The sequence below is a fragment of the Lissotriton helveticus genome, chromosome 3_1, assembly GCF_964261635.1.
Source record: "Lissotriton helveticus chromosome 3_1, aLisHel1.1, whole genome shotgun sequence".
Lineage (NCBI taxonomy): Eukaryota > Metazoa > Chordata > Amphibia > Caudata > Salamandridae > Lissotriton > Lissotriton helveticus.
Window position 1 is genome coordinate 556,751,728 of NC_136061.1, and position 24,607 is coordinate 556,776,334.

General features: G+C 48.1%; 1 protein-coding gene across 1 annotated transcript in view; it reads left to right on the forward strand.

Moving 5' to 3' along the window:
• Positions 1 to 24,607, forward strand: part of IGF2BP2 (insulin like growth factor 2 mRNA binding protein 2) — a 463,616-nt gene that overhangs the window by 245,129 nt on the left and 193,880 nt on the right. Inside the window, exons 6-7 of the mRNA XM_078680475.1 lie at positions 19,506 to 19,790; positions 23,753 to 23,887. Of these exons, the coding sequence (XP_078536601.1) occupies positions 19,506 to 19,790; positions 23,753 to 23,887 (420 nt within the window). The remainder of the gene's footprint in view (positions 1 to 19,505; positions 19,791 to 23,752; positions 23,888 to 24,607) is intronic.

Genomic DNA, 24,607 nt, shown 5'->3' on the forward strand with positions numbered 1-24,607 from the left:
CTCACCCTCACTCACCCTCAACCCCTCACCCTCACCCACCCTCAACCCCTCACCCTAACTCACACTCACCCTCACTCACCCTCACTCACCCTCACTCACCCTCACTCTCACTCACCCTCACTCACCCTCACTCTCACTCACCCTCAACCCCTCACTCACCCTCACTCACTCACCCTCACTCACCCTCACCCACCCTCACTCTCACTCTCACTCACCCTCACCCTCACTCACCCTCAACCCCTCACCCTCACACAGTGCAATAGGTCTCGGAGCATTTGAGTTAGAGCTTTTACATTTGTTTATGGCTTTTTTTCTTTGTAATTCTTTAGCATTGCCTACAGGAAACAAAAATGCTAAAGATTTACAAAAAAAAACCATAAACAATTCTAAAAGCACTAACTCTAATGCTGCGAGACCTATTGCATTTCCAATGCTTGTGTTTATTGTCTTGCACTAGGGAGCCAACCATATAATCTTCAAAATCTTCACTCCAGGTTTTCCACGATGGGCCCATACTGTTGCCCGGGGTCAGTGGTAGTGGCTGTGGTTGGCGCATGAATGAGGCTCCGATGGGGTTATTCGCCATTGTGGGCACGTTGGTTGGAGAAGCTGGGCCTCCTGTACTGGGAGCTGGGCTTCCTGACCTTGCCGCGCCTGATGTATTAGGAGCTGTGCTAGCAGTGTCTGAGGAGCTATCAGGGCCCTGGTTGGACATCTGCGAATGATTTGCTCTGAGTGGCTCTGACTGGCTTTGTGAGGCTTTGTCCAGGCTGTATTTACGTATTTTCTGGCCTCACGCTGTATTTTATATATTATTTGTAGCTCCTTGAGCTGCTCTCTATTCTTGGCTGCTGCTTATTCGTGATATTGCCCCCAGAGCCGAGTGGCGCCTGACTTTAAGATGGCCGCCATGGAGGGTGCGTGGTTCTGCCTGTAGGCGGGCGCCTGACTTCAAAATGGCCGCCGCGCGGGACAGTATGCCTCGTGTCTCGGTCTTGGGCTGTGCAGGCAGTGCGCGTGAGGGAAGCGGTGGGGTTTGAACTCACCCTCGCTCCACGCGCTGCATCTGGCTCTGGCTCCTCACTTCTCGGTCGCGCTTGGGATCGGGCACTGCTCTCTGGTGCCGCGCGAGCCCGACTGCACACTTCTGGGAGCACGCGGTGGGCGCGCTCAGATACACGCGCCTCTCTCTCTCGGGCAGCGGTCGGGGTGCTTGGGGCGCTGTTCCGGCACACGCGCTCTTGCTTCTTCGCGCTCCTCTCTCCTGGGCAGCGGCGGTGAGCGCTTCACTCGGGCAGCAGTTTGGTGCCTCGTGGCTTTGGCGGAGTTTTGGTTTCCGCTGCAGGGTTCGGTGGTCGGCCACGTTGGGTGGCTGAGCGATGAGCTGCTTGTGGGTTGTTATAGACATCCCACCCTCGTCGCCATTGTCGCAGCGCTCTTGGAAATGACACACCGACACAGGAGTATGCTTTCTGCTTCCTTCTTTATTCCCTGCCAGCCTCACACTGACTTACAAACTAGTAACTTCCTGTGACGTCACTTCCTCTTCCTGCTTGCCTGTCCTGTACCAAGCAAGGGTCAGGCGGGACGATGCTACAAGATGGCAAAAGAAAGTCGTAGGGGATCAGAGACCCATCATCTCAAATGGCAAAGGCTTTCATATCGCTTGAAAAAAGAGTAAGGTGGGCTTTTATATCTATCGCTAGGGTTTTTATTTATTTATTTGGGGGTGAGGGGGGGGGGGGAGTTTCATATAGCGCGAATATACCGGAGGTATCAGAGCACTTTAAATGAGCACCAGTTATGTTACAGACTGACACATTCATTATTTTTGTTAGGCACAGGGAGATTAAGTGATTTGCCTAGAATCACAGAATGTTGAGTGTCCCTGCCGAGACTCGAACCCGGTTCCCCGGCTCCAAGGTTAACCGCCCTAGCCGTTAGGGCACATTCTCTCCCCATTTATTGTATTATAAGGTATTGTGCGGTCTTGACTGGAAAACATATTTAGTATAAGGAAATACTAGTACTGTGGAAGCAGCTTGCCTCTGCAATATTTCATGTTTAATTGTTCAGTGTCACTCTTAATGATTTGGTAATGTACATAACCCACACCTCTAACTGCAGCACTTTTTTCTCACATACTATTTGCTTAATACAATTGTATTAACAAGCATTTGCAATGCAATAGGTCTTGCATTTGTGAGAGTTTGAGCTATTGGCATTGTAAATGACAATGCCTTTTATATATGTGTTTTGAAAACCTGCAAGCGGTGCACTTTGTACTTATAGTCCTTGCTTACGAGAAGCAAGGTTGGCAGTAAAAGAGGTGCAGTTACTACCAGCTTTGCTTCTCGTAAGCAACAACTACAAGTACAAAGTGCGTGTTTACACACCGCTGGCAGGTTTTCAAAACACATAATTTAAAAAGGCGTCATTTACAATGCCAATAGCTCAAACTCTCGCAAATGCGACACTTCAAGCATTGCAAATGCTTGTTTAGCAACAGGACTCAGAAAATCTCATTGAGAAACTCCCCTCAAAAGCATCCACCATTAACGACCTGGTTCCACAGGGCCTGCGCTGTCCCCTTCTTTCCTGAAAACATATATGTCCAACCTCTTACTGTCGAGGTTTAAAATTTTACACACATGCCAGTGACACCCAGATCCTCTTCCCCCTTAATGGTCCCCATCAAGACACCGTCTCTGCAAGATAAAGAAATTTGTGAAGCATACCTGGCTAAAACTTAACTTAAACAAAAGACAAGTGCTGATGGCCTGCGGCTCCTTCTTCATTATGGACCTCCACATTCTGACCTAGAAAATTTGGCAGCATACCAGCTACATCTCACACTGTTAAAAGCCTAGTTGAAAGATTTATGAACACCTCAGTATGAAGTCTCCGGTGACAGCAGTTGCAACCGCAGGTAATTCCCACCTTTTCAAACTCAAGGAAAATCTTCCTGCTTCTGACTCAGGACAGCATTTGCACCAGAGCAGCTGCTCTCTGTTTATCCAGACTCGACTGTTGTAACTCAGTTCATCTGTGCATTAGAAAAACACACTTTTGTTGCCTTCAGTACTTTCACAATGAGGCACTCATGAAGGGCTGCAATGCACTCCAGTATTCAGGAGCTGTCACCATTGCATCCCCCTCTGCATACTTGCACCCACTGCCGGAGCATACTAGAATTCATTTTGAGACTAAAGGAAGAGGTTCTATCTTTGTTACAAAAACACGCTATAGAACCTGTTCCGTTAATACATCAAGGGACCGGGGTATACTCAATGTATTTCTTAATTCCCAAAAAGGAAGGCTGTCTCAGGCCTATACCAGACCACAGACAGCTAATCCTCTACATACAGTCGGACCACTTCCACATGCTCGCACTCCAACAGGTGCTCCCACTACTTTAGCAAGGAGCCTTTCTATCCACTCTAGACTTAAAGGACGCAATTTTTCCACATCCCTATTCACCCTGCTCACAGAAAATATCTCAGGTTTGTAGTGGATGGACAACATTACCAATTCAAAGGCCTCCCATTCGGAGTAACTACGGCACCCATGGTTTTCACCAAGTGCCTCGCATTAGTCGCAGCTCATCTAAGAAGACAGCACATTCATGTCTTCCCTCACCTAAACGACTGGCTGATAAAAGCCAGATCACAACAAATCTGCATACATCACACTCTAAGGACAGTCAAATTGCTTCACGACTTGGGGTTCAGCGTAAACCTCGCCAAGTCTCACCTCCAACCATCCAACATGCAAGTGTATCTAGGAGCCACAATAGACACTCGCAAAGCTCTAGCATACCCTAACCCAGTCAGGGTTCGCAACATGCAAGCTCTGATTTCACAGTTTCAACCTCAACACTCACTACCTGCCAGAGTGTTCATGCAACTAATCGGAATGATCGCTTCTTGCCTCTTAATCGTTTCATATGCAAGACTTCAAATGCGTCCCCTACAGGAATGCTTAGCACATCAGTGGAACCAGGCTCAAGGTCAGTTATCAGATCTGGTGTTGATAGATGGCCATACTCATCGCTCTCTGCAGTGGTGGAACATACAAAACTTTTCCAAGGGACGGCCATTTCTCAATCCGGTTCCACAGATCGTGATAACAGCAGACGCATCCCTCACTGGATGAGAAGCACATATGGGAAAACATACCATTCAGGGCATGAGGACTCTGCAACACACACAATTCCACATAAACCATCTAGAACTGCTAGCAATTTTTCTAGCATTGAAAACCTTTCAACTTCATCTATTAGGCTAAGCTGTCGTGGTTTGCGCAACAACATGACAGCCATGTACTACATACAAAAACAGGGGGCACGCACTCTCTACAGCTATCACAGAGCATCTGGAGATGGGCCATACCTCAAAAGATATATCTCCTTGCAGAAAATCTTCCAGGACTACACAACCAAGTTGTAGATCTGCTCAGTTGTCAACAACAGCAAATACACGAATGGGAACTTCACCCTTAAGTTCTCTTCCCGTTCTTCCAAATGTCGGCTTACCCAGAGATAGATCTGTTCGCCACCCAGATAAATGCCAAGTGCCCAAACTTTGCGTCCAGACATCCACACCCATTGTCCAAAGGCAATGCACTACGGATGAATTGGTCAGGGATATTTGCATATGCTTTTCCACCTCTCCCACTCATTCCATGAGTAGTTCGGAAACTCAAACAGCACTCCTTGACGCTTATCCTAGTTGCCCCAACATGGGCCTGACAACCCTGGTTCACAATTCTTTTGGAACTATCAGTAGATCCACACCAAAAACTACACCTCTCCTCCAAGTTCCTTACTCAGAACCATGGAGAGATAAGACATCCCAAACAGCTCAACCTTGCGATTTGGCACCTGAAATCCTAGAGTTTGGCTACCTTAATATTCCGCTAGACTTTATGAATGTTATCAAAGCGTCGAGACGCCCTACCACAAGAGCATGCTACGCAGCAAAGTGGAAGAGATTTGTTGTGTTCGAGGCATGTGGGCTGCTGAATTCACATCTATGCATAGATCGCCGCCTAGTGTTGGGTCCGGATGATTGCACATTGTTGTCCTGGAAGAGTCTTCGAAGTATCACGAGATAAGTGGCTTCTCCCCTGGACTACAGTGCGCATGGGCATCGACTCCATCCTCAGATTGTTTTTTTCCGCCATCGGGTTCGGATGCATATTTGTTAACTCAAGTTCGGAATCGATAGAAAACTTTCTTTTTGGCCAAAAGGCCTTTACTTATCGTCGGGATTGTCTTGCGATCGGTGCCCAGTACTCATTCCAGCTCAATTTCGAGCCAAACGTCAGCGCCGTAGGCCTTGTCGACGTACAAAATGGAACGGAGCCCGTTCAAAAGATGTCCAGTCTGCAACTCCAAGTACCCTCATATTGACGTCCATCTGGTGTGCAACAAGTGCCTGTCTCCGGACCACGATGAGGCCAGCTGTATGGCCTGTTCTCGGTTCCGGTCCAAGAAAACACTTCGCCTTTGACGCGCGGCGCACCAGGAGGCCCAGCACACAACGCCTGACCCGGTCAACATCTTCGACGCTGAAGACTACGAAGGGGTCGAGCATGAAGTTCAGGAGCACCAGTCGGATCCTGCGTCGGAGGTTGACTCCAACTATGACGCAGTAAATGAAGAATTGGTCGAGGATATCGAAGTCGTCGACGAGGTAGGAGACGACAATGAGTCCTATGGGGCCGTAGACGATAGCTCCAGTGAAGAGCTAGGCCCGACCGTTGGTTCGGAGGCCTGCGGTCGAGGGATCGCCTCAAGGCCTTACCCAAGATCAAACGAGTAGTTCTACAGCCTCGCTTCAAAGCCCGGCTACGGACATTTCTAAAGAGCCGTATGTTGATCGACCAAAATCGAAACCAACAACATCAGTGTCCACAAAACCGAAAGCACTGGAAACAAAATCGAAACCGAAAGTGCAAGTAACTTTCCTCGTTTCGAAGGCTTCTGAGCCGCCTGCTTCGACGACGCCACAGGGTGCGATCGGGCCTTATAAGCCACCCAAAAGGGTTGAGCCGAAATCCGGGGCGCCGAAGAAAAAGGTCGAGGACATCGACCCCCAAAGACGTCGGCGCCGAAAACCGTTGAGTCCGCTAAAGGAGCCAAAGCGCAGGACGCTATTGATCCGAAGCGTCGACTCGACAATCCGAAAGTCGGCAAGGACATCGAGCGCACAAAACAACGTGCCTCTAAAGATCCCATCGAGTCAATACGGCCATCCGCCTCTTTTTCGAAGCAAGTGTCGGACTCGCTGCAGCGTATAAAGGATAAAGCCCTGGTTGTCGAACCGAAGGCCGCTCCACCCCCAAAATTGGTCATCACCGCTCCAAAGGCGTCGGCGCCGATAAAGTTTATACTGCCGCCACCAGTGCCACCTAAAGCGTTCGCGCCACTTACGGGCGTCGAGCCAGCAAAGAAGGTGTCCATGGGGAAAAAGTCTACTACAACTGAAGTGGCCACAAAGCATCGACCGCCTCTCCAGGAAGACCAGCCGAGGCAATTCATCGACGCTGAAACTGGAAGACTTTCCATTCACAAGTGGAAATTCGTCCCAGAACAGCCAATGGAGTCCTACAAGATTCCATTAAAGAAAAAGAGGGATTCAGCAACTTCACCTCTTCTGTCGGAACCTCTGCACCCATGTGGCCAAGAACAAGAATTTACTTCGCCCACACATTCAGATGCAGATGCGGAGGAGGCTTACAAACTGGAGTACAATTATCCTATGGACTCTGATCCAGACGAACACAATGAACCCTGGGCAGACGCTGTTGACCCAGAGGAACCACGTCCTAACACTGACAGCAATGTCTATACTGTTAAAACATCACCAACAGAAGACACAGCTGCGTTCAACGCACTTATTGAGAGGGCGGCAAAAAATCACGATGTCCAACTCCATACTGACCCTATTGAGGAGGATTTCTTGTTTAACACCTTCTCCACTTTTGACAGAACTGTCAAAATTCTGCCTATGCTAAAAGGTGTCCTGAGACACGCTGGAGACATCTTTAACCCCTTCAGCGCTAATGACAAGGGTAACTCGTCATGGAGTTTCCATTGATTTCAATGGAAAGTCAATATACAACAAAAAATGTGCTTAGCGTCCAAGTGGTTAAGGACACCACGAGGGCCAGAGTAATAAACCCCAGGATTGAGAAGAAATACAAACCTGCACCTGGTGACCCTACATATATCAAGGGACAGTTACCATTGGACTCTATCGTTGTTTCCAATGCTCGTAAACAAGCAAATTCACAAGCCACGGGTGATGCTCCTCCCCTGACAAGGACTCAAAAGTGCTCGAAGCCTCAGGGAAAAGGGTGGCAGCTCAAGCGGCCAATGTCTGGCGAATCTCCAACACACAGGCGCTCCTAGCCAGATATGACAGGGCTCACTATGATACACTTGAAACCCTGTTACAACACTTGCCAGATGAGTACAAAGAGGCAGCTGAAATGCTAATTCAGGAAGGAAAACTTATTTCTAATGCGTCCATTAAGTGTGCACTGGATGCAGCTGACACTGCAGCCAGGGCAATTAACACCAGCGTTATGTTATGTAGGCACGCCTGGCTGAGAATCTCTGGTTTCAAGTCTGAAATACAAACCACCATTCTCAATCAACCAGTTAACCCTGATCACTAATTCGGCCCGGAAGTGGACACCACCTTAGAGAAAATCAAAAAGGACACTGAGACTGCAAAGTCTATGGGAGCTCTTCAGTCCCAGCAGTTCAGAGGTGGTTCTTTTCGTCGCTCCAACAATAGAGGAGCTTCTAGAGGACAGGTGTCCCAGCAGGCACAATACAATAAAGGGGCCACGCAAACCACCTACGGCAAAGGCAATAGGGGCGGCTATCGTGGAAACAGCACCAAAGGCAGAGGTCGTGGAAACAACAGCTCCCGATCCTCCGCCACAAACAAACAGTGACGTCTTGTCGCTGCCCCCCGACCACATAACACCGATCGGGGGGAGACTACAACAGTTCCTGCCAGTCTGGAAATCCATCACCACAGACAGGTGGGTAAGACAGCTTATCCAGCACGGTTATTGTCTGGAGTTAACTTCCACTCCACCCAACATACCCCCAAAACACCGTCCTGTGTCTGCAGCGCATATGCAATTATTGCAGCAGGAGGTTGTCAGCATGCTGCAAAAAGGAGCCATAGAGCTCGTACCTGTGGAACAAATAGGTACGGGGGTGTACTCGCTGTACTTCTTAATCCCAAAAAAGGACGGGTCCCTCAGGCCCATATTAGACCTCAGGCCCCTAAACATGTACATCCTTTCAGAACACTTCCATATGCTCACGTAGGTCCTACCGTTGCTCAGTCCGGGAGATTGCCTCGCAACACTAGATCTCAAGGATGCATATTTCCATATACCGGTACACCCGTCACACCGAAAATATCTCAGATTTACCATTCAAAATCAACAATATCAGTTCAAAGTTCTCCCCTTCGGAGTCACGACAGCACCCAGGGTGTTGACCAAATGCCTAGCGACAGTGGCTGCACACCTGCGGAGACAAAGTGTCCACGTCTACCCTTGCCTGGACGACTGGCTTGTCCAAGCAAAGTCAGCCCAGCAATGTGCCACCCACATGTCCCACACCATTCACCTACTTCACAGCCTGGGATTTTCACTGAGTTATCCAAAGTCCCACCTTCAGCCCGCACACGTACGGCAGTACTTGGGCGCTACAATCGACACTCTGGCAGCCAAAGCACAGCCAAATTCAATGAGAATCAACAGCATTCAATTGCTGATACAAAAATTCAGACCCCAACACTCGCTTCCAGCACGAGTGTTCATGCAGTTGATAGGCATGATGGCCTCCTGCATCTTCATAGTCCCGCACGGGACACTACATATGCGTCCGCTTCAGGAGTGCTTAGCACGTCAGTGGAACCAGGCTCACGGACAGTTGAAAGACCTAGTGTTGGTGAGCGGTCGTGCGTACAACTCTCTGCATTGGTGGAATCCCCAAAACCTTTGCAAGGGCCGACCGTTCCAAGAGCCTGTGCCACAGATTATTCTGACAACGGACGCATCTCTCCAGGGATGGGGAGCTCATGTACTCCACTACACAGTGCAGGGACTGTGGTCGGTACAGCAAAGGAAGATGCACATCAACCTTCTGGAACTGATGGCAATCTTCCTGGCAATAAAGGCTTTCAAGGTACACTTGTGCAACAAAGTGGTGTTGATCCGAACGGACAACATGACGGCCATGTACTACATACAGAAGCAGGGAGGTACACACTCTCCACAGTTGTCTCATCTAGCTCAGAGCATGTGGAAGTGGGCCATTCAGAGAAACATCTTCCTCATGGCAGAACACCTCCCAGGCAAGGACAATCAGATGGCGGACCTGCTCAGCAGGCACAGCCACCAGATGCACGAGTGGGAGATACATCCATCAGTACTCCACCCGTACTTCCAGCAGTGGGGTCATCCAGAGATAGACCTATTCGCCACAAAGGAAAACGCAAAATGCCAAAGCTTTGCCACCAGGTTCCCACATCCACAGTCGCAGGGAAATGCGATATGGATGAACTGGTCAGGCAAATTTGTGTACGCTTTTCCACCAGCACCTCTAATACCGCTGTTGGCACGCAAACTGAGGCAACACTCGATGACTCTCATCCTGGTTGCTCCAACGTGGGCACGCCAACCATGGTACACCACGTTTCTAGAACTCTCCGTGGTACCGCATCAAAGACTGCGCCTCTCACCCACACTCTTGACGCAGAGCCATGGCGACATTCAGCATCCAGATCCGCAACAGCTCAACCTGGCGATCTGGCTCCTGAAGTCTTAGAATTGGGCTACCTCAACCTGCTCCTGACTGTATGGATATCATAAAGGAGGCACGGAGGCCCACAACTAGAGCATGCTATGCAGCCAAGTGGAAGCGTTTCGTCATTTATTGTGCCAATAATTACATTAATCCGCTAGATGCATCTACTCAAAACATCATCTGTTATCTATTGCATCTATACACGTGCAATCTAGCCTACGCTTCCATTCGCATACATTTATCCGCAATGGCAGCTTATCTCCAAAATAGGCGGCATCTCTCGCTTTTCAGAGTGCCTGCCATCAAAGCCTTTCTGGAAGGACTCAAACGAGTTATTCCGGCCAGGCACCCACCAGCACCTGTATGGAACCTAAATTTGGTCCTTACCAGACTGATGGGTCCACCTTTTGAGCCTCTCCACTCATGCGAGATACAATTCTTTTTTTTTTTTTTTTTTTTCTTCCCAAAAACCTTTATTGGAGCAAGCATAGAAAAGTACAAGAATGGGCCTACAACCGCACGGGCTGGCCGCTAATAACAAGGCACAATGCATGAAATAGAAATGTACACCCGTGGTCAGGTACAGCTCGAGCACAAAGCATTACTCTACATATATCACAGAGCAACTTGAATTTTTTATTTTACAAAAGAAAAACAAACACTAAAAGGCGAATGCACGATAATTAAGGTCAGCCCAAAGAACGGAGGGGACGGTCCACGATCAGGAGAACACACCCAGAGCCCGGAGGCTCCAATCAAGTCGGGAGGGGGGGAGGGGAGCAGCGGGGAGAACCGGAAATATAAAAAAAAAAAAAACCCGTATGGGAAGGTTCCGGGAACGCACGTCTAGGGAGATAGGACAATCTCAGCAGTGCCTACAAGAGGAGGGGTGCAAATATCCCCACGATAATCATTCCACTGGCCCCAAACCTTCGTCCACGCCCTGGGTCTGCCCCTGGCCACATAAACCGTCTTCTCACGAAACATGGACCAGTCCATGTTGTCTTCCCACTTCGAGACCTCAGGGGGCCTGGAAGCGCCCCAGAGTTGCGCAACATCCCGCTTCGCAATCATGTATCCCAGGGTAGCCCATCTGGTCTGGGCCACAGAGTAGTCAGTGGGCTCCCACACATTCAACAGACATCGTCGTGGCTCCGGCCGCAGGGCAACACCAGTCACAGCAGTCATCACCTCAAGCACAGCAGTCCAGTAAGCCGCCACAACCGGGCACTCCCAAAGGATATGTAAAAAGGTCGCACTCAAACCACAACCACGCTTACATAGCCCATCCGAAGAAAAGCCCATCGTCACCAGACGCGGACCCGTGACATAAACTCGATGAAGAATCTTAAGTTGAACCAAACGGAGACGGGCTGGAATGGCCACCTCCTTGGGAGAAGAGAGTGCCGACTGCCAATCCTCGTCGTCCAGTTCCAACCCATCGCCAACCCAAGCCTCCCGAAGTCGGACCAATAAGTCCGCCCGATTATTGATCAATTTCTTGTAAATCAGAGAAATAGTACTATCGGGAAGATGCCCATCAAGGACACGGTCCTCGAGGGGGGAAGATTCAGGCAGGGCCTCATCAGGAACCAAAACTGAGGCGAGGGCGTGCCGGACCTGCAGGTAGCGAAAAAATTCCCTACCACTCAAACCATATTCCGCCTGGAGGGCCTGGAACGACTTCACACAACCGTTCGAGCACACATCACCCACCTTACAAATCCCAATCACATCCCAGCGGTCGAAACCCTTGGTAGACCAAAGTCCGCCCAAACGTTCCGAGGCATAAAGCGGCGTCGCCAACGTCAAGCGATCCTCCCACCCCAAACTCACATTCGCGGCTCGCCATACAGTTACTGCGATCTTGGATGGGCCCACAAGATGGCGCCCGGCCGATCGAGAATAAAGTGCTCTAGTAAAGTCCCCGCCCGGGAGCTGGAATCTGTCCATCTCGAATGCAGGATTACGACTAACCCTGGGCGTAGTGGGGTGTAGTGGGGCTCCGCGGAGCTACGCGGAGAGGGCGAGAAGCTACGCCCACTCCCGCACTCCGCGTAGCCCCACTACGCACCTCCCTCCCGCTCTCCCCTACATACTTTATTTAAGCATTTACACGGATTAAAACAACTTAAAAGCACTTACCTTGTCCGGGGCTCGTCCGGGTCTTCATCTTTGAATAGCGTCCTTTGCCTGGATACCAATGCGCATGCGCGGGCGGCCGCGCATGCGCATTTCTCCCGAGAAATGCGCATGCGCGGCCGCCCGCGCATGCGCATTGGTATCCAGGCAAAGGACGCTATTCAAAGATGAAGACCCGGACGAGCCCCGGACAAGGTAAGTGCTTTTAAGTTGTTTTTATCCGTGCAAATGCTTAAATAAAGTATCTAGTGGAGGGCGGGAGGGAGGCGGGTGGCGGCCGACTCGGCTACGCTCACGGAGTGGGCGTAGTGTTGCCGGCTACGCTGTCTACGCAAAATGCGTAGAAGGCAACACTACGCCTACTCCGTGGGCGTAGACGATTCGGACGCCCACCCTTAATTACGACCCGGGGAAAACATCACGTGATTAATGGCAGACAACTGGGAAGCCCAGTAATATCGCTTGATATCGGGGAGCGCCATGCCCCCGTCATACCAAGGGATGGTGAGCTTTGCGAGCGCGATACGCGGACGCCCATCCCATATCAATTGCCGTTGAAGACTCTCAATCTCTTGGAAATAGGACTTAGGAATAGCGTCATAGGAGTTTTGGAGCGCGTAAAGGAATCGCGGCAAGGACATCATTTTAAACAGAGCCGCCCTGCCCAGAGGAGACAAAGGAAGCTTACGCCAACGGGCCACATCCAGGCGCAATCTAAGCAACGGTGGGAGGAGATTACGCTCAAAGCGGAGCGTCGGGTCCAACGTAATAAAAATCCCTAAATACTTGAAACCCGAGTGGACCACCTGAATAGGAAGACTGCTCGGCAAGGGGGGCAAAACCCCCGAAACAACATATACACAGGACTTGGTCCAGTTAATAACAAGGCCCGAATTGGCTCCAAAGGAAGCAAGAACGTCAAACAGAACAGACAGAGATTTACGCGGGGAGGTGAGATATAAAAGGATATCGTCCGCGTAAAGCGAAACGCGGTCCTCAAAGTCCGGAGACCAGCGGATCCCCTTGAGGGAAGGTTCCCACCGAAGCCAAGCAGCCAATGGTTCCATGGCGAGCGCAAACAGTAACGGAGACAAGGGGCATCCCTGACCGGTACCCCTACCAAGGGTGAAAGGAGCCGAGACCCTACCATTCACCACTACTTGCGCCAGAGGTTCCGCGTACAGTAACTGGACCCAACCAATAAACTCAGGCCCAAAACCAAATTTCTCAAGAGCCGCCCAAAGATAAGGCCACTCCACCGTGTCGAAGGCCATGGAAGCATCCAACGATGCCAAAATGGCCGGCTCCGTCAGAAGCCCCGCCCCCGCGACCGCACCGTGAAGACGACGCAGGTTCAGAGCCGTGCTGCGATGCGGGATAAATCCAGATTGATCCGGATGGACCAAGTCACTAATGACCGTCAAGAGACGGGATGCCAGGAGTTTCGCCAATACCTTGGGTTCAACATTTAGCAGGGATATGGGCCTATAGGAGGAACAAAGATCACGTGGTTTACCCTCCTTGGGGATGACAACTATTGTGGCCAGTCTCTGATCATAAGGGAGAATACCCCGTTCCCGGGACTCCAGAAACATGGCGCGAAGATACGGAGCCACCCTATCGGGACGCAACTTGTACAATTCGATTGGCAACCCGTTCGGGCCCAATGCTTTGCCCGAACGGAGGGAACGGATGGCAGTAGCTATCTCATCAACCGTAAAGGGGGAGTCCAACGCCACACGGTCTAAATCGGAAACAATGGGCAGGGCTATATCACGCAACAAAAGGCGAGAGTCAACCACATCCCTCACAGACACAGGGGTATACACCACACGGAAGTAATCGGCAAACCGGTCAACTATTCCAATTGGGTCCGTTACACTCACACCACTCGCAGACTGAATCACGGGTACCACACGATTAGCTCTCTCCTTCTTGTCCAGCCATGCCAGAAATTTGCCCGCTTTGTCACCCACATCATACAAACGACCCTGTTGCTCCCGAAACATCACTTTGGCGGCATCTGTGACCATGGACTTATAAGCAAATTGTTTCAGACCCAGGGCATGGAGCTTCTCAGGTGTGACACCAGATTCCAAACCCTCCTCCAATGCCGAAATCTCCCCCTCAAGATCAACCACCTCTCTATTTCTCGCTCTCTTAGCCTCAACAATAAGGGAGAGGGCCTGCCCACGAGTCACGGTCTTAAAGGCCTCCCATAGGGACACAGCAGAGGAAACCGACCCCTCGTTATCCAGAAAATACGAGTCCAAGGACTTAAGCAAAAGGGTGCGGGTCTCGGGGGAGGTGAGGTACCACGGATTAATGGGGGCCACCCGGCCCACTGCCTCCACCCCAACCTCAAAACGAAGCCAGAGCGGAGAGTGGTCAGAGATACCCCTGGGCAGGTGCACAATCTCACGCACCGCTGGGGACTGAGCCGCAGGCATCAGGAAATAATCCAGCCGAGACAGACTCCCATGGGCCCCAGAGTGAAAGGTGTACTGAAGCTGCAAAAGCCTCCAGCAATCCACCAGGCCAAAGGTATCCAAAAATCCACCCAACCACCGCTGAGCCGCAGGGGTATCCCTAGGGGGGTGGCGATCGTGGAGACCGGAGACTACCGAATTAAAATCACCAGCCAGAAAGAGAGTACTATCAGGGAGGTCCAACAAGACACGGCCCAAATCTGAAAAGGTAGAAGTCTGCAAGCCGGGGGGCACATAAACAGTTAATAAGGAGAGGGCACGGCCTTCATATCGACCCACAAGAACAGCATACCGCCCCCGGTCATCCTGAATAACATCATCAATAGCCAGGGGGAGGGAAGCCCGGACAAGGATACCCACACCCCTGGAACCCGAGGTAAACCCCGAATGCGCTACGAGGCGATAGCCCCACCTATTCATTGCATGACAAACATTACCTATCAAATGAGTCTCCTGCAGGAAAACAATGTCAGGAGATAAACGTCGTATACATTTCAACACCACACTTCGTTTGATACGATCTCCCAGACCATTAAGTTCCACGAAACAAATCTCAACCCGCTACCCCCCATCCCACCCGAAAAAGCCCAAACCCCCCACCAATGAGCATGACCATAAAAAGCAGTCCAGATACAGAATAAAGTCGCCTTGAACACAGAACACACAAACAACGAACTTCCCAACCACCCACCCACCAGGTAACAAGAAAACACCCCCCACCCTGCACCCCTGCAAAAAGCTAAAAAGCCACCCCAACCTGCAGTGTGCCTGTCGCCCAAGAACCCCTATTCTACACAAAGACCCCGGAGGAGGAAAGGCTCTGTCCCACCCGCCCCCCGATCAAACCAATGACGAGAAAAAGATCATACATCAAAACACATGTGAGGTAGAGGAACATAGGCTTACATCCCTGGAGAAATTATACAAAACAAGGCATCAGTCAAAGATGAAATGTTCAGCTCTCTACGCCACCTTCAGCACCGCCCGGGTGGGCTTCGGACTCAGTCTCAGGAGGTCGATGAGGCAGGGAGTCTAGCCAGTCATTCACAGCATCTGGCCGATCAAAGAAGAAAGTTCGATCATTATACTCCACCCGCAGCCTGGTCGGAAAGAGCATTGCGTAACGCATCCCCATGTCCCTAAGACGCTTCTTGGCACCACGAAATCCCATACGCTGCTTCTGGACCTGTTGGGAAAAGTCCGGATAAAAGTTCACCGTGGCATTCTCAAAGGCCACCGGGCCCTTCACCCGCGAGGCCTGCAGGATAGCGTCCCGATCTCTATAGTGGAAAAGCTTTGCAACAATAGGTCTCGGCGGGGCGCCTGGCTTGCCCTGGCCCCCCGGAACACGATGTGTGTGCTCCACTGCGAAAAATTTACTAAGGCCAGACGGAGAAAGGTGGTTCTGGATGAGGTCTTCAACCAGGAGATCAACCGAGTGGGGTTCTGGATTCTCCGGCACACCAATCACGCGAACATTACAGCGACGTGCCCTGTTCTCAAAATCCTCCAAGCGCCGGGTCATGAAATCGTTCACCCTACGGAGATTGCCAATCTCCGTCTGAATATCAGAGACGTCCGTCGTGAGGCTGGATGACTTGATATCCAACGACTTCACCTTTTCGTTCGTCTTGGAGAGATCGGCTCGAATCAAATTCACCTCAATTGCCACAGTGTCAAGTTTGTGGGCCAAGGTTTCGTACTGTTGGCCTATGGATTCCCTCATGCCAGAAATGGCGCCCATGATGTCCTGCAAGGAGGGCTCCGTCGACGCATCCACTACTTGATCGGACGCAATTGGACCGGGCAGGGCAGCTCCGGGGGACCCTTTAGAGTGGGTATAACGATCCATAACATTAGATTGAACCGGTCCCCCGCGCAGAGGTGTCTTCGTCTTGCGCGTCTCTCGGTCCCCTCTGCCCGCCATTTTGAAGATGCGTCATGAGTAAAGTCACCAGGGTCGACGGACCGGGCACCAGAAATGGAGGCCCCGGGACCAAAGGACTACAAGAGGGGGATCACCAGGATAGAGGCAGCCCACTCCAGGAACAGTGCAGCCAAGGGCCAGATAACCTACTCGTGTCCCGGCCGCAGCTCTGGCCCGACCCTCTCACCAGTGTCGCAGTCTGAGGCAGAAACGAAACCGAAACTTAAGAAGGGGACCCACAAGACCAATCCCCCTGCCGTTGTTGTTCAACTCCAAGACGGCCACCGAACCTCACCCAGTCCCGGGCGCACTTCGAGGGTGGAGCCCAAAAGTTCAATTGAACATAATTCATGCACCCGATGTCCAAATCAGTTTCTGAAAGGTCCAGGTAGATCAGCCCAAAGTCCTCTATATGAATCCTCGCAAGAAATCAGGATTAAAGCAGGATATTAAGCCGGGAGCGGCGGGGGTCCGGGGAGCGCTGTGCTCACGCGGCCATCTCGGATGCCCGCCAAGCTCCTCCTCCGAGATACAATTCTTAACGTGGAAAGTAGCTTTCCTTATAGCAATCACATCGCTAAGACGCGTTAGTGAACTTAAAGCACTAACTATCCAGGAGCCTTTCATCCAAATTCACTCCAACAGGGTAGTACTACGCTAAGTTTCTGCCTAAGGTGGTTTCACAGTTCCATATGAATCAAACAATAGAACTACCAGTGTTCTTCCAAAACCCAGATTCAGTGGCAGAGAGAATGCTCCACACACTAGACGTAAAAAGAGCTCTCATGTACTACATTGATAGAACAAAAGACTTCAGAAAAACCAAACAACTGTTTGTTGCCTTCTCACCGCAACACAAAGGCAACCCCATTTCTAAAGCAGGTATAGCCAGATGGATCGTTAAGTGCATCCAAATCTGCTATCAAAAGGCTAAGCGCACTTTAACGATTCCCCCAAGGGCCCACTCCACACGGAAGTTAGGGGCATCCATGGCTTTCCTGGGGAACATTCCCTTAGAAGAAATATGTAAAGCAGCCACATGGTCTACCGTACTCACATTTACTAAACACTACTGCGTAGATGTGCACTCCAAACAGCAAGCAGCTGTAGGCCAGGCTGTTCTCAAAACACTTTTTCAGACTGCTGCAGCTGGCACAGGCAGCCGCCGCTAATGGAGGGACTGCTATGTATTCTATGCATAGATGTGAATTCAGCAGCCCACATGCCTCCAACCGAATATGCTACTTACCAGTATGCATCTGTTCTTGGCATGTAGGGCTGCTGACATTCACATCGCCCGCCCTCCTCCCCGGCGCCTGTCACGGCTGCAGCACTCAGAATTACTCTTAGCATGGTCATCACTTACTGTACTACACTCCATCTCTGCCACAATAGCGAAAAACAATCTGAGGATGGAGTCGATGCCCATGCGCACTGTAGTCCAGGGGAGGAGCCACCTATCTCGTGATACTTCGAAGACTCTTCCAGGACAACAATGTGCAATCATCCGGACCCAACACTAGGCGGCGATCTATGCATAGATGTGAATGTCAGCAGCCCTACATGCCAAGAACAGATGCATACTGGTAAGTAGCATATTCGTTATTGTAATAACAATCACATCAATCCAATAGATACTTCAAAACAAAACATTATTTGTTATCTATTACACTTGCAACGTTCTAACTTAGCATATCATCCATACGTGTACACCTCGCTGCAATAGCTGCATATCTGCAAAATAGACAGAACTTGTCTCTTTTTAGAGTGCTCGCTATTAAAGCTTTTATGGAAGGACTCTAAAGAATAGTTTCTCCCAGACGTCCACCTTCTCCAGTGTGGAACCTTAACATAGTCCTTACAAGACTCATGGGTCCACCATTCGAGCCGTTGCACAAATGCGAAATACAATTTCTCACTTGGAAAGTAGCCTTCCTTATAGCCATCACTTCTCTAAGAAGAGTGGGTGAGCTCAGGCACTAACCATAGTAGAACTATTTTTGCAAATACACCAAAGCAAAGTGGTCCTTAGAACTAACCCTAAATTCTTACCTAAACTCATCTCTGCCTTTCATATCAACCAATCTGTTGAGTTGGCTGTATACTTCTCTCAACCACATTCAGTGGCAGAACGTGCCCTTCACACATTAGATGTCAAAAGAGCACTGCTTCACTACATAGAAAAAACAAAGCCCTTTAGGAAAACTAAATAACTCTTTGTTGCTTTTGCTCCACCACATAAAGGCAATCCCATTTCAAAATCAGGCAGTCCAAGGTGGATAATTAAGTGCATTCAAATATGCTACATCAAAGCTAAATGCGCACTAACAATTCCCTCCTAGGGCGCATTCTGCACGCAAACTAGGGGCTTTTATGGCATTCTTAGGAAAAATACCCATAGATGGCATTTGCAAAGCTGCAACATGGTCTACACCACACGCATTCACAAAACACTATTGTGTGGATGTGTTAGCAAAACTACAAGGTAGTGTGGGCCAGGCAGTTTCACGAACACTATTTCAAACCACTGCAACAGCTACAGGTTAGCCACCACTTCAAAAACAACTGCTTTATAGTCTATGCTAAAGCATATGATCTACAACTCATATGCCTCGAACGGAAAATGCTACTTACTCTGTTCTTGGCATATAGAGCTGTAGAGTCATATGCACCCACCCACCTCCCCCCGTACCTCTACCTGTTGCAGTGATATCGTACTTAGATACAATTTACATGGACATCTCTCCTATTACTTTACTAACTCCATCATCACCCTTTATGGAAAAACAATCTAAGGATGGAGTTGATGCCCATGCGCACTATCACCAAAAGGAGGAGTCACCTACCTTGTGACTACAAGACTTCTTCGAACAAAAACAAAGTGCATACATCCAGACCCAACACCAGATGAAGATCAATGCTAAAGCATATTACTCTACAGCTATGCCAAGAACAGATGCATACTGCGCAAGTAACATTTTCCTTATTTTGCTTTGCTATGCAGTGTTGAAGATGTTATACTGGTGTTTTTCCATTTGTTTAATTTAGTGTAGTTATTGCACGTTTTGCACCTTTGTAACATAATTTATTTTCTCCTATGCAGAGCAATTGAGAAGCTCAGTGGACACCAGTTGGAGGACTGTTCTTTTAAGATCTCTTACATCCCGGATGAAGATGTAACGAGTTCCCCACAGCCGACTCCTCGGACACGTCGTAGTGGTGGAGGAGGACACTCTTCCAGGGAGCAGGGCAATTTTGCTTCAGGGTCTTCTCAGTCAAAGCAGCCGGAGTATCCATTGCGAATCCTTGTACCAACCCAGTTTGTTGGTGCTATTATAGGAAAAGAGGGATTGACCATAAAAAACCTGACCAAACAGACCCAATCAAAGTAAGTCTAGTGCATATTAGGATTTACTTTACTACCTACAGTGAATGCTACCATCTCAGCGGGGCTAAAAAATGGTTCAATTTTCCTGTTTAGTATGTTCAATATTTTAAAATGTGGCCTACACAGTAATCCACTATGGCACTATAAGAATATTAATAATTATCGGTAGAAAACAGTACTTGTAAATTAGCTCCTTTGTACGCAATGGAAAATATTTAGGCGAAATATGTGCTGCAAAAAATTATGCAATATGAAAGAAAATACTGCTCTCTTCCTCGTGTGTTTTATGTACCCTGTAGCAGTTTCTTATCCATCAGTCTATATTTGTTTAAAAAATCAATGATCTTGCCACACAAGCTTTGCTGTACGTTTTCATGGTTTAGTGATGATGTTACCTTGGGCAACTGGAAGACCAGTGGCCTGATTTAAAGGTGAGTTGATGCAATTTGCACCTGGCATTCTGAAAGATTTAGGTACTCCTTTTCCCTAGGGGTGAAAAACCTACCACATTTAGGGCTCTATTACAAATTCCTCTTTATCTCTGCGGGGAGATACTGGTGCCATAGTCAAAGACACCAGGTGGTAACTCCCCATGTGATAACTGGGATTACAAGTTATTTTCTCCGGAATAGTGAATTATATTTACATGGCATATGAAATACTAGGTCCAGTTGCACACGTTTTTCCTTCTTCCGAGTGAAATAAGAGTCCCAAATCTACAGACGTTTAGTACCGACTTCTTTCTTAACCTGGGAGGGGCTTCTTCAGTTTCTCCCCTTTCCCTAATCCCCCAGATGAAGAATACAGGCTGACAGGACCCGGGTGCAGCAGCTGCCCCTGGAGCACTGCAGGAAAGTCCAGGAATAACATTTTCGGGTCCAGAGTTTGCGGACCTGATCATTCTGGCCTGGAACCACCAGGAAAGATGTAGCTGCCCTGAGCGTTTTGCATGACCACGGAAATCCTAATGGGCGACTTCCACTGTTGAGGCATTGCTATCATTAGGGCTGTTTCCTCCTTGAGAAAAGCAGGTGTGCGGTGGAGGAAGGGACTTCCCTCAGAAGTTCTGCATTTACATAGTTAAATACTGACATTTCCAAGGCTAAATGTGGAAAGTAGTACAAATATGCTCCTACATAGTGGTGTATTGTAAGTGCCTAATATCTTGTCTTCTTGACATGCTGGGGGATGTTGAAATCCTTAATATTTATTATATGGATTGCTTTCCCTTTCATATAATACAGGCATTGGCAGAAAATCAGGAATCCTGATTTTGTTCAGTGCTGCATGCTTGCATCATAGTGTCAATTATCCTTATATAAGCTTGACATCTGTTATTCAGTGTTAGATTGCACTGTGACAAACTAGTAGTGACTTCACCAATTTATCATAATTTTATTGTGCAGTAATTGCCCACATGCATAGGCACTAGGGAATGAGTGGACTATGGCATTCAGTGCAGGGATATTGTTAAATCTTTGAACTACCTTTGCTCTGCTGACTGTCACTCCCTGCTGTACTATGGGGTAAAGGGTACTGTCCTAATTTGAAGAGAACATTTCCTCAAATGGTTATTCTATCAGTCAGTCAATTAACTTTATTGGATTCATTTGAATCATAAAAGTTTGCATACATACATAAAATAATTAGATATACATAAAAACGTATGCAAAAAATCTGACACAAATACATATATAGACTTCAAGGTTTAAAACTTTAAAACAAAACATATCCTCCTACATGACTCTTACCCCCCTCATCATATCAATTTTTAGCACATTAATACCAAATAAATAAAGCTATCAAATCATTTAAATTCCTGTTACAATTCATAGCGTTTCCTAGTTGATGAAGCAGTTCGAATGTAGTTAAGCACAGCAATACAAATATCAGCAGTAGATAAAGATCGTAAATAGTTAAAACCCTCTTGGTAAGAACAGGGTCGAATCTTGCTCAAGACAGGCTTGATAATGCGTGCCCTTGGGTCTTTGTAGAGCTTGCAAAACAGCACAAAGTGCATCGTGCTTTGTTGGGATTAATTATTGCATGGACAGGGAGTTAGTCTCTAGCACCAACTTGCCTGTTTGGGAAAAGCCACAAGAAATTGCAATGTGCAAAGACGATATCTAGTCATGAGGAAACGTGATTGTACATGGATAGTGAAAGACCAATCAAATTGCGGATGGTGTAGATGCCCGTCTACACCGTTTCGTGTTCCACGATCCCGATTAGACATACTTAGTTCAGCATAATATGCATTTTTTATGATCAATTTCATATTGGATTCAATAAGATCGGGTTTATCATAATAGTGCCCTAGCCCAATCTTATTAAAATTATCTTTGACATATCGAAGCGAGGGGATAGCAAGAGCCTTTTCAAGGTTCAAACAGTCTCTAAGAATACTCTTTGATAATGATAAATCCTCTGAGGTCCAAACTTTCCCCCAGAGGATCAGTGGGGCAGTGTTTATTCTATCTTCTACAAAATCCAACCCCACTTCCGAGTGACAGAAAGATGTAGGAAAACTAATAGGGATCATTAATAATCTTTTTAGGAATTTATTTTCCAAAATTTGTATCAGAGTACTTTTATGATGCCCCATATACCCGTTCCTTAGGTAGCTACTGACAGGCATTTAGATTTGTATAGGGTTATCATTTCCGCTACTGCCTTATGTCCCAGCTTGCAAGCAAAGCGGAACAGCCCCTCTACTATTCTGCTAGTGTGTTGAGCACTAGCCATAATCAGTTGCTTTCAATTCAATGTATTATTACAAACATTACCTAAGTAAGTAGAATTGGACACCTTATCGATCATCTTTTCCTTCACCACAAATTTCCTTGTTTTGGTTCGGTTGGGACCACATACCATGATAAAAGATTTACTAAAATGTACTTTTAGGTCCAATGCCAATATGAAGTCAGTAAAAGCATTTAAGGCTTTTTGGAGGCTGTTGGCCGTCAAAGCCATCAAAACAGTGTCTTCAGCATATGACAACAAGGGTACTGATTTGCCTCCTATGCTAGGAAAATCTAATTGCTGTCTAGCAGAAATGACTCCATACCAATTGTGTATAAAAGGAATAAAAAAGGGGCCAGGATACAACCTTGGCGAACCCCCTCTGTAGAAGCAATTGGCCTAGTCTTCTCTCCCCCAGGACCATAAGGAATGACAACAGTGGTAGAGGCATGTAACCTGCACAATAAGGGGTTCCTCAAAGCCTATTTTTTCCATTAGTTTCCACAGCTTCCCCCGATTTACTGTATCGAAAGCACTGGATAAGTCCATGAAAGCCAGGTGGATTGACCCCCTCCTGGCCTTCATGTACTTACCCATGATCAGAGATAAGTTGAGGCACTGTTTGTTTGTTCCCATACCCCTTTTGAAGCCATATTGTGTATTGGATATAAATCCAGAGGCATTAGTTATTATATCATCTTACGAATCTATGGCGAAGAAGGTAAAATAGATTTTCACACATAACTCAATCTTTTAGACATTTTTTTTCACACATAACTCAGAGCACCTCTCTTGCTTGCCCAAGGGATTACATTTTCATAAACAGCAATGCTAACACTGAGAGGAAGTGTGCTCAAAATCTGTATTTATAGATAGCTACTGAGTTTTCTTCAGTGATAGATGGCAAATAACATTTGACTGAGACCTTTCTTACCAGCATGGCCTGTCTCACTGGAATTCATAATTTATTCCCTTCCTCTTCCTACACGCTGCTTCCAGTTGTGTGTAACTTGGGGATTCTGATTACTCAGGTCTCTCTGAAAAATTATGTCTCTGACATGAAATTTTTGTTGAAAATTGCTTATGGCTAACTCTTCTAATTTGAAAATAGACCGCTCTGCATCACTTTGAAAACCCCATCTCTAAAGACATCAGTTAGCTGAGGGTCAATGAAAAATCTCCTATTATCCTAACCTTTGTTTTGCTTTGTTTTTATATAGGGTAGATATTCATCGAAAGGAGAATGCTGGTGCTGCAGAAAAACCCATCACCATCCATGCCACCCCAGAAGGCTGCTCTTCAGCATGCCGTATGATACTTGAGATCATGCAGAAAGAGGCAGAAGAAACAAAGTCGTAAGTGAGAACCGTTTACCTAAGTTATATTGTGTTATAGTATTTGAATAACTCCTCATTCCACTAACAAGGCCCTGAAACTCTCCCAATGCACCAGTAGGATGCTTATCCAATTGTTGTGCTTTTTGGTAGAGGTTGGGTCTATAATGTGGCCTTTAAAGCAACCTATGTGGGAATTGTTTTGCTAAGCAGGGGGTCCTTGTGTCGCAGGTTGCGACCTTGTAGATGCTCTTGCAAACAGTGTGATGCACAGAGGGGTGAGTGCTCCATTTGCATGTTTTGCTAATAAACAGTATGGTGCTGAGGCCAGCAGATGCTTAGGAGCTGCTGCAGTAATTTAATGCATGTCTGACTCCTCATAGCTCACACATGCACACCCCATCACATTAAGGAGTCTTTGTCTAGTCCGCTGCTGCCCGTAGGTCTGTCTCGGGAGCCTCTAGCCTCATGTTGCTGGGACATCTCCAGATGAGCTTTACAGATTTTGACCTTTCCCCCTGCGTGGTCAGGAAATGATGTGATACCAGTGGCTCCTGTGAGTAGGACAGCAGCAGTCACCACTAAGTTTAGTAGCCGACACTAGCACTCCATTGCATAAGGGGCCGCCGACACAGGAGCCATCCTGCAACTTGTGGTTCTTCTGCAGGCAGGAGAAAATGCTGCAGCATCAGTTGACTCTGGCAGTCAGAACAATGGCTATCATAGGCCAGAAATGGTGCC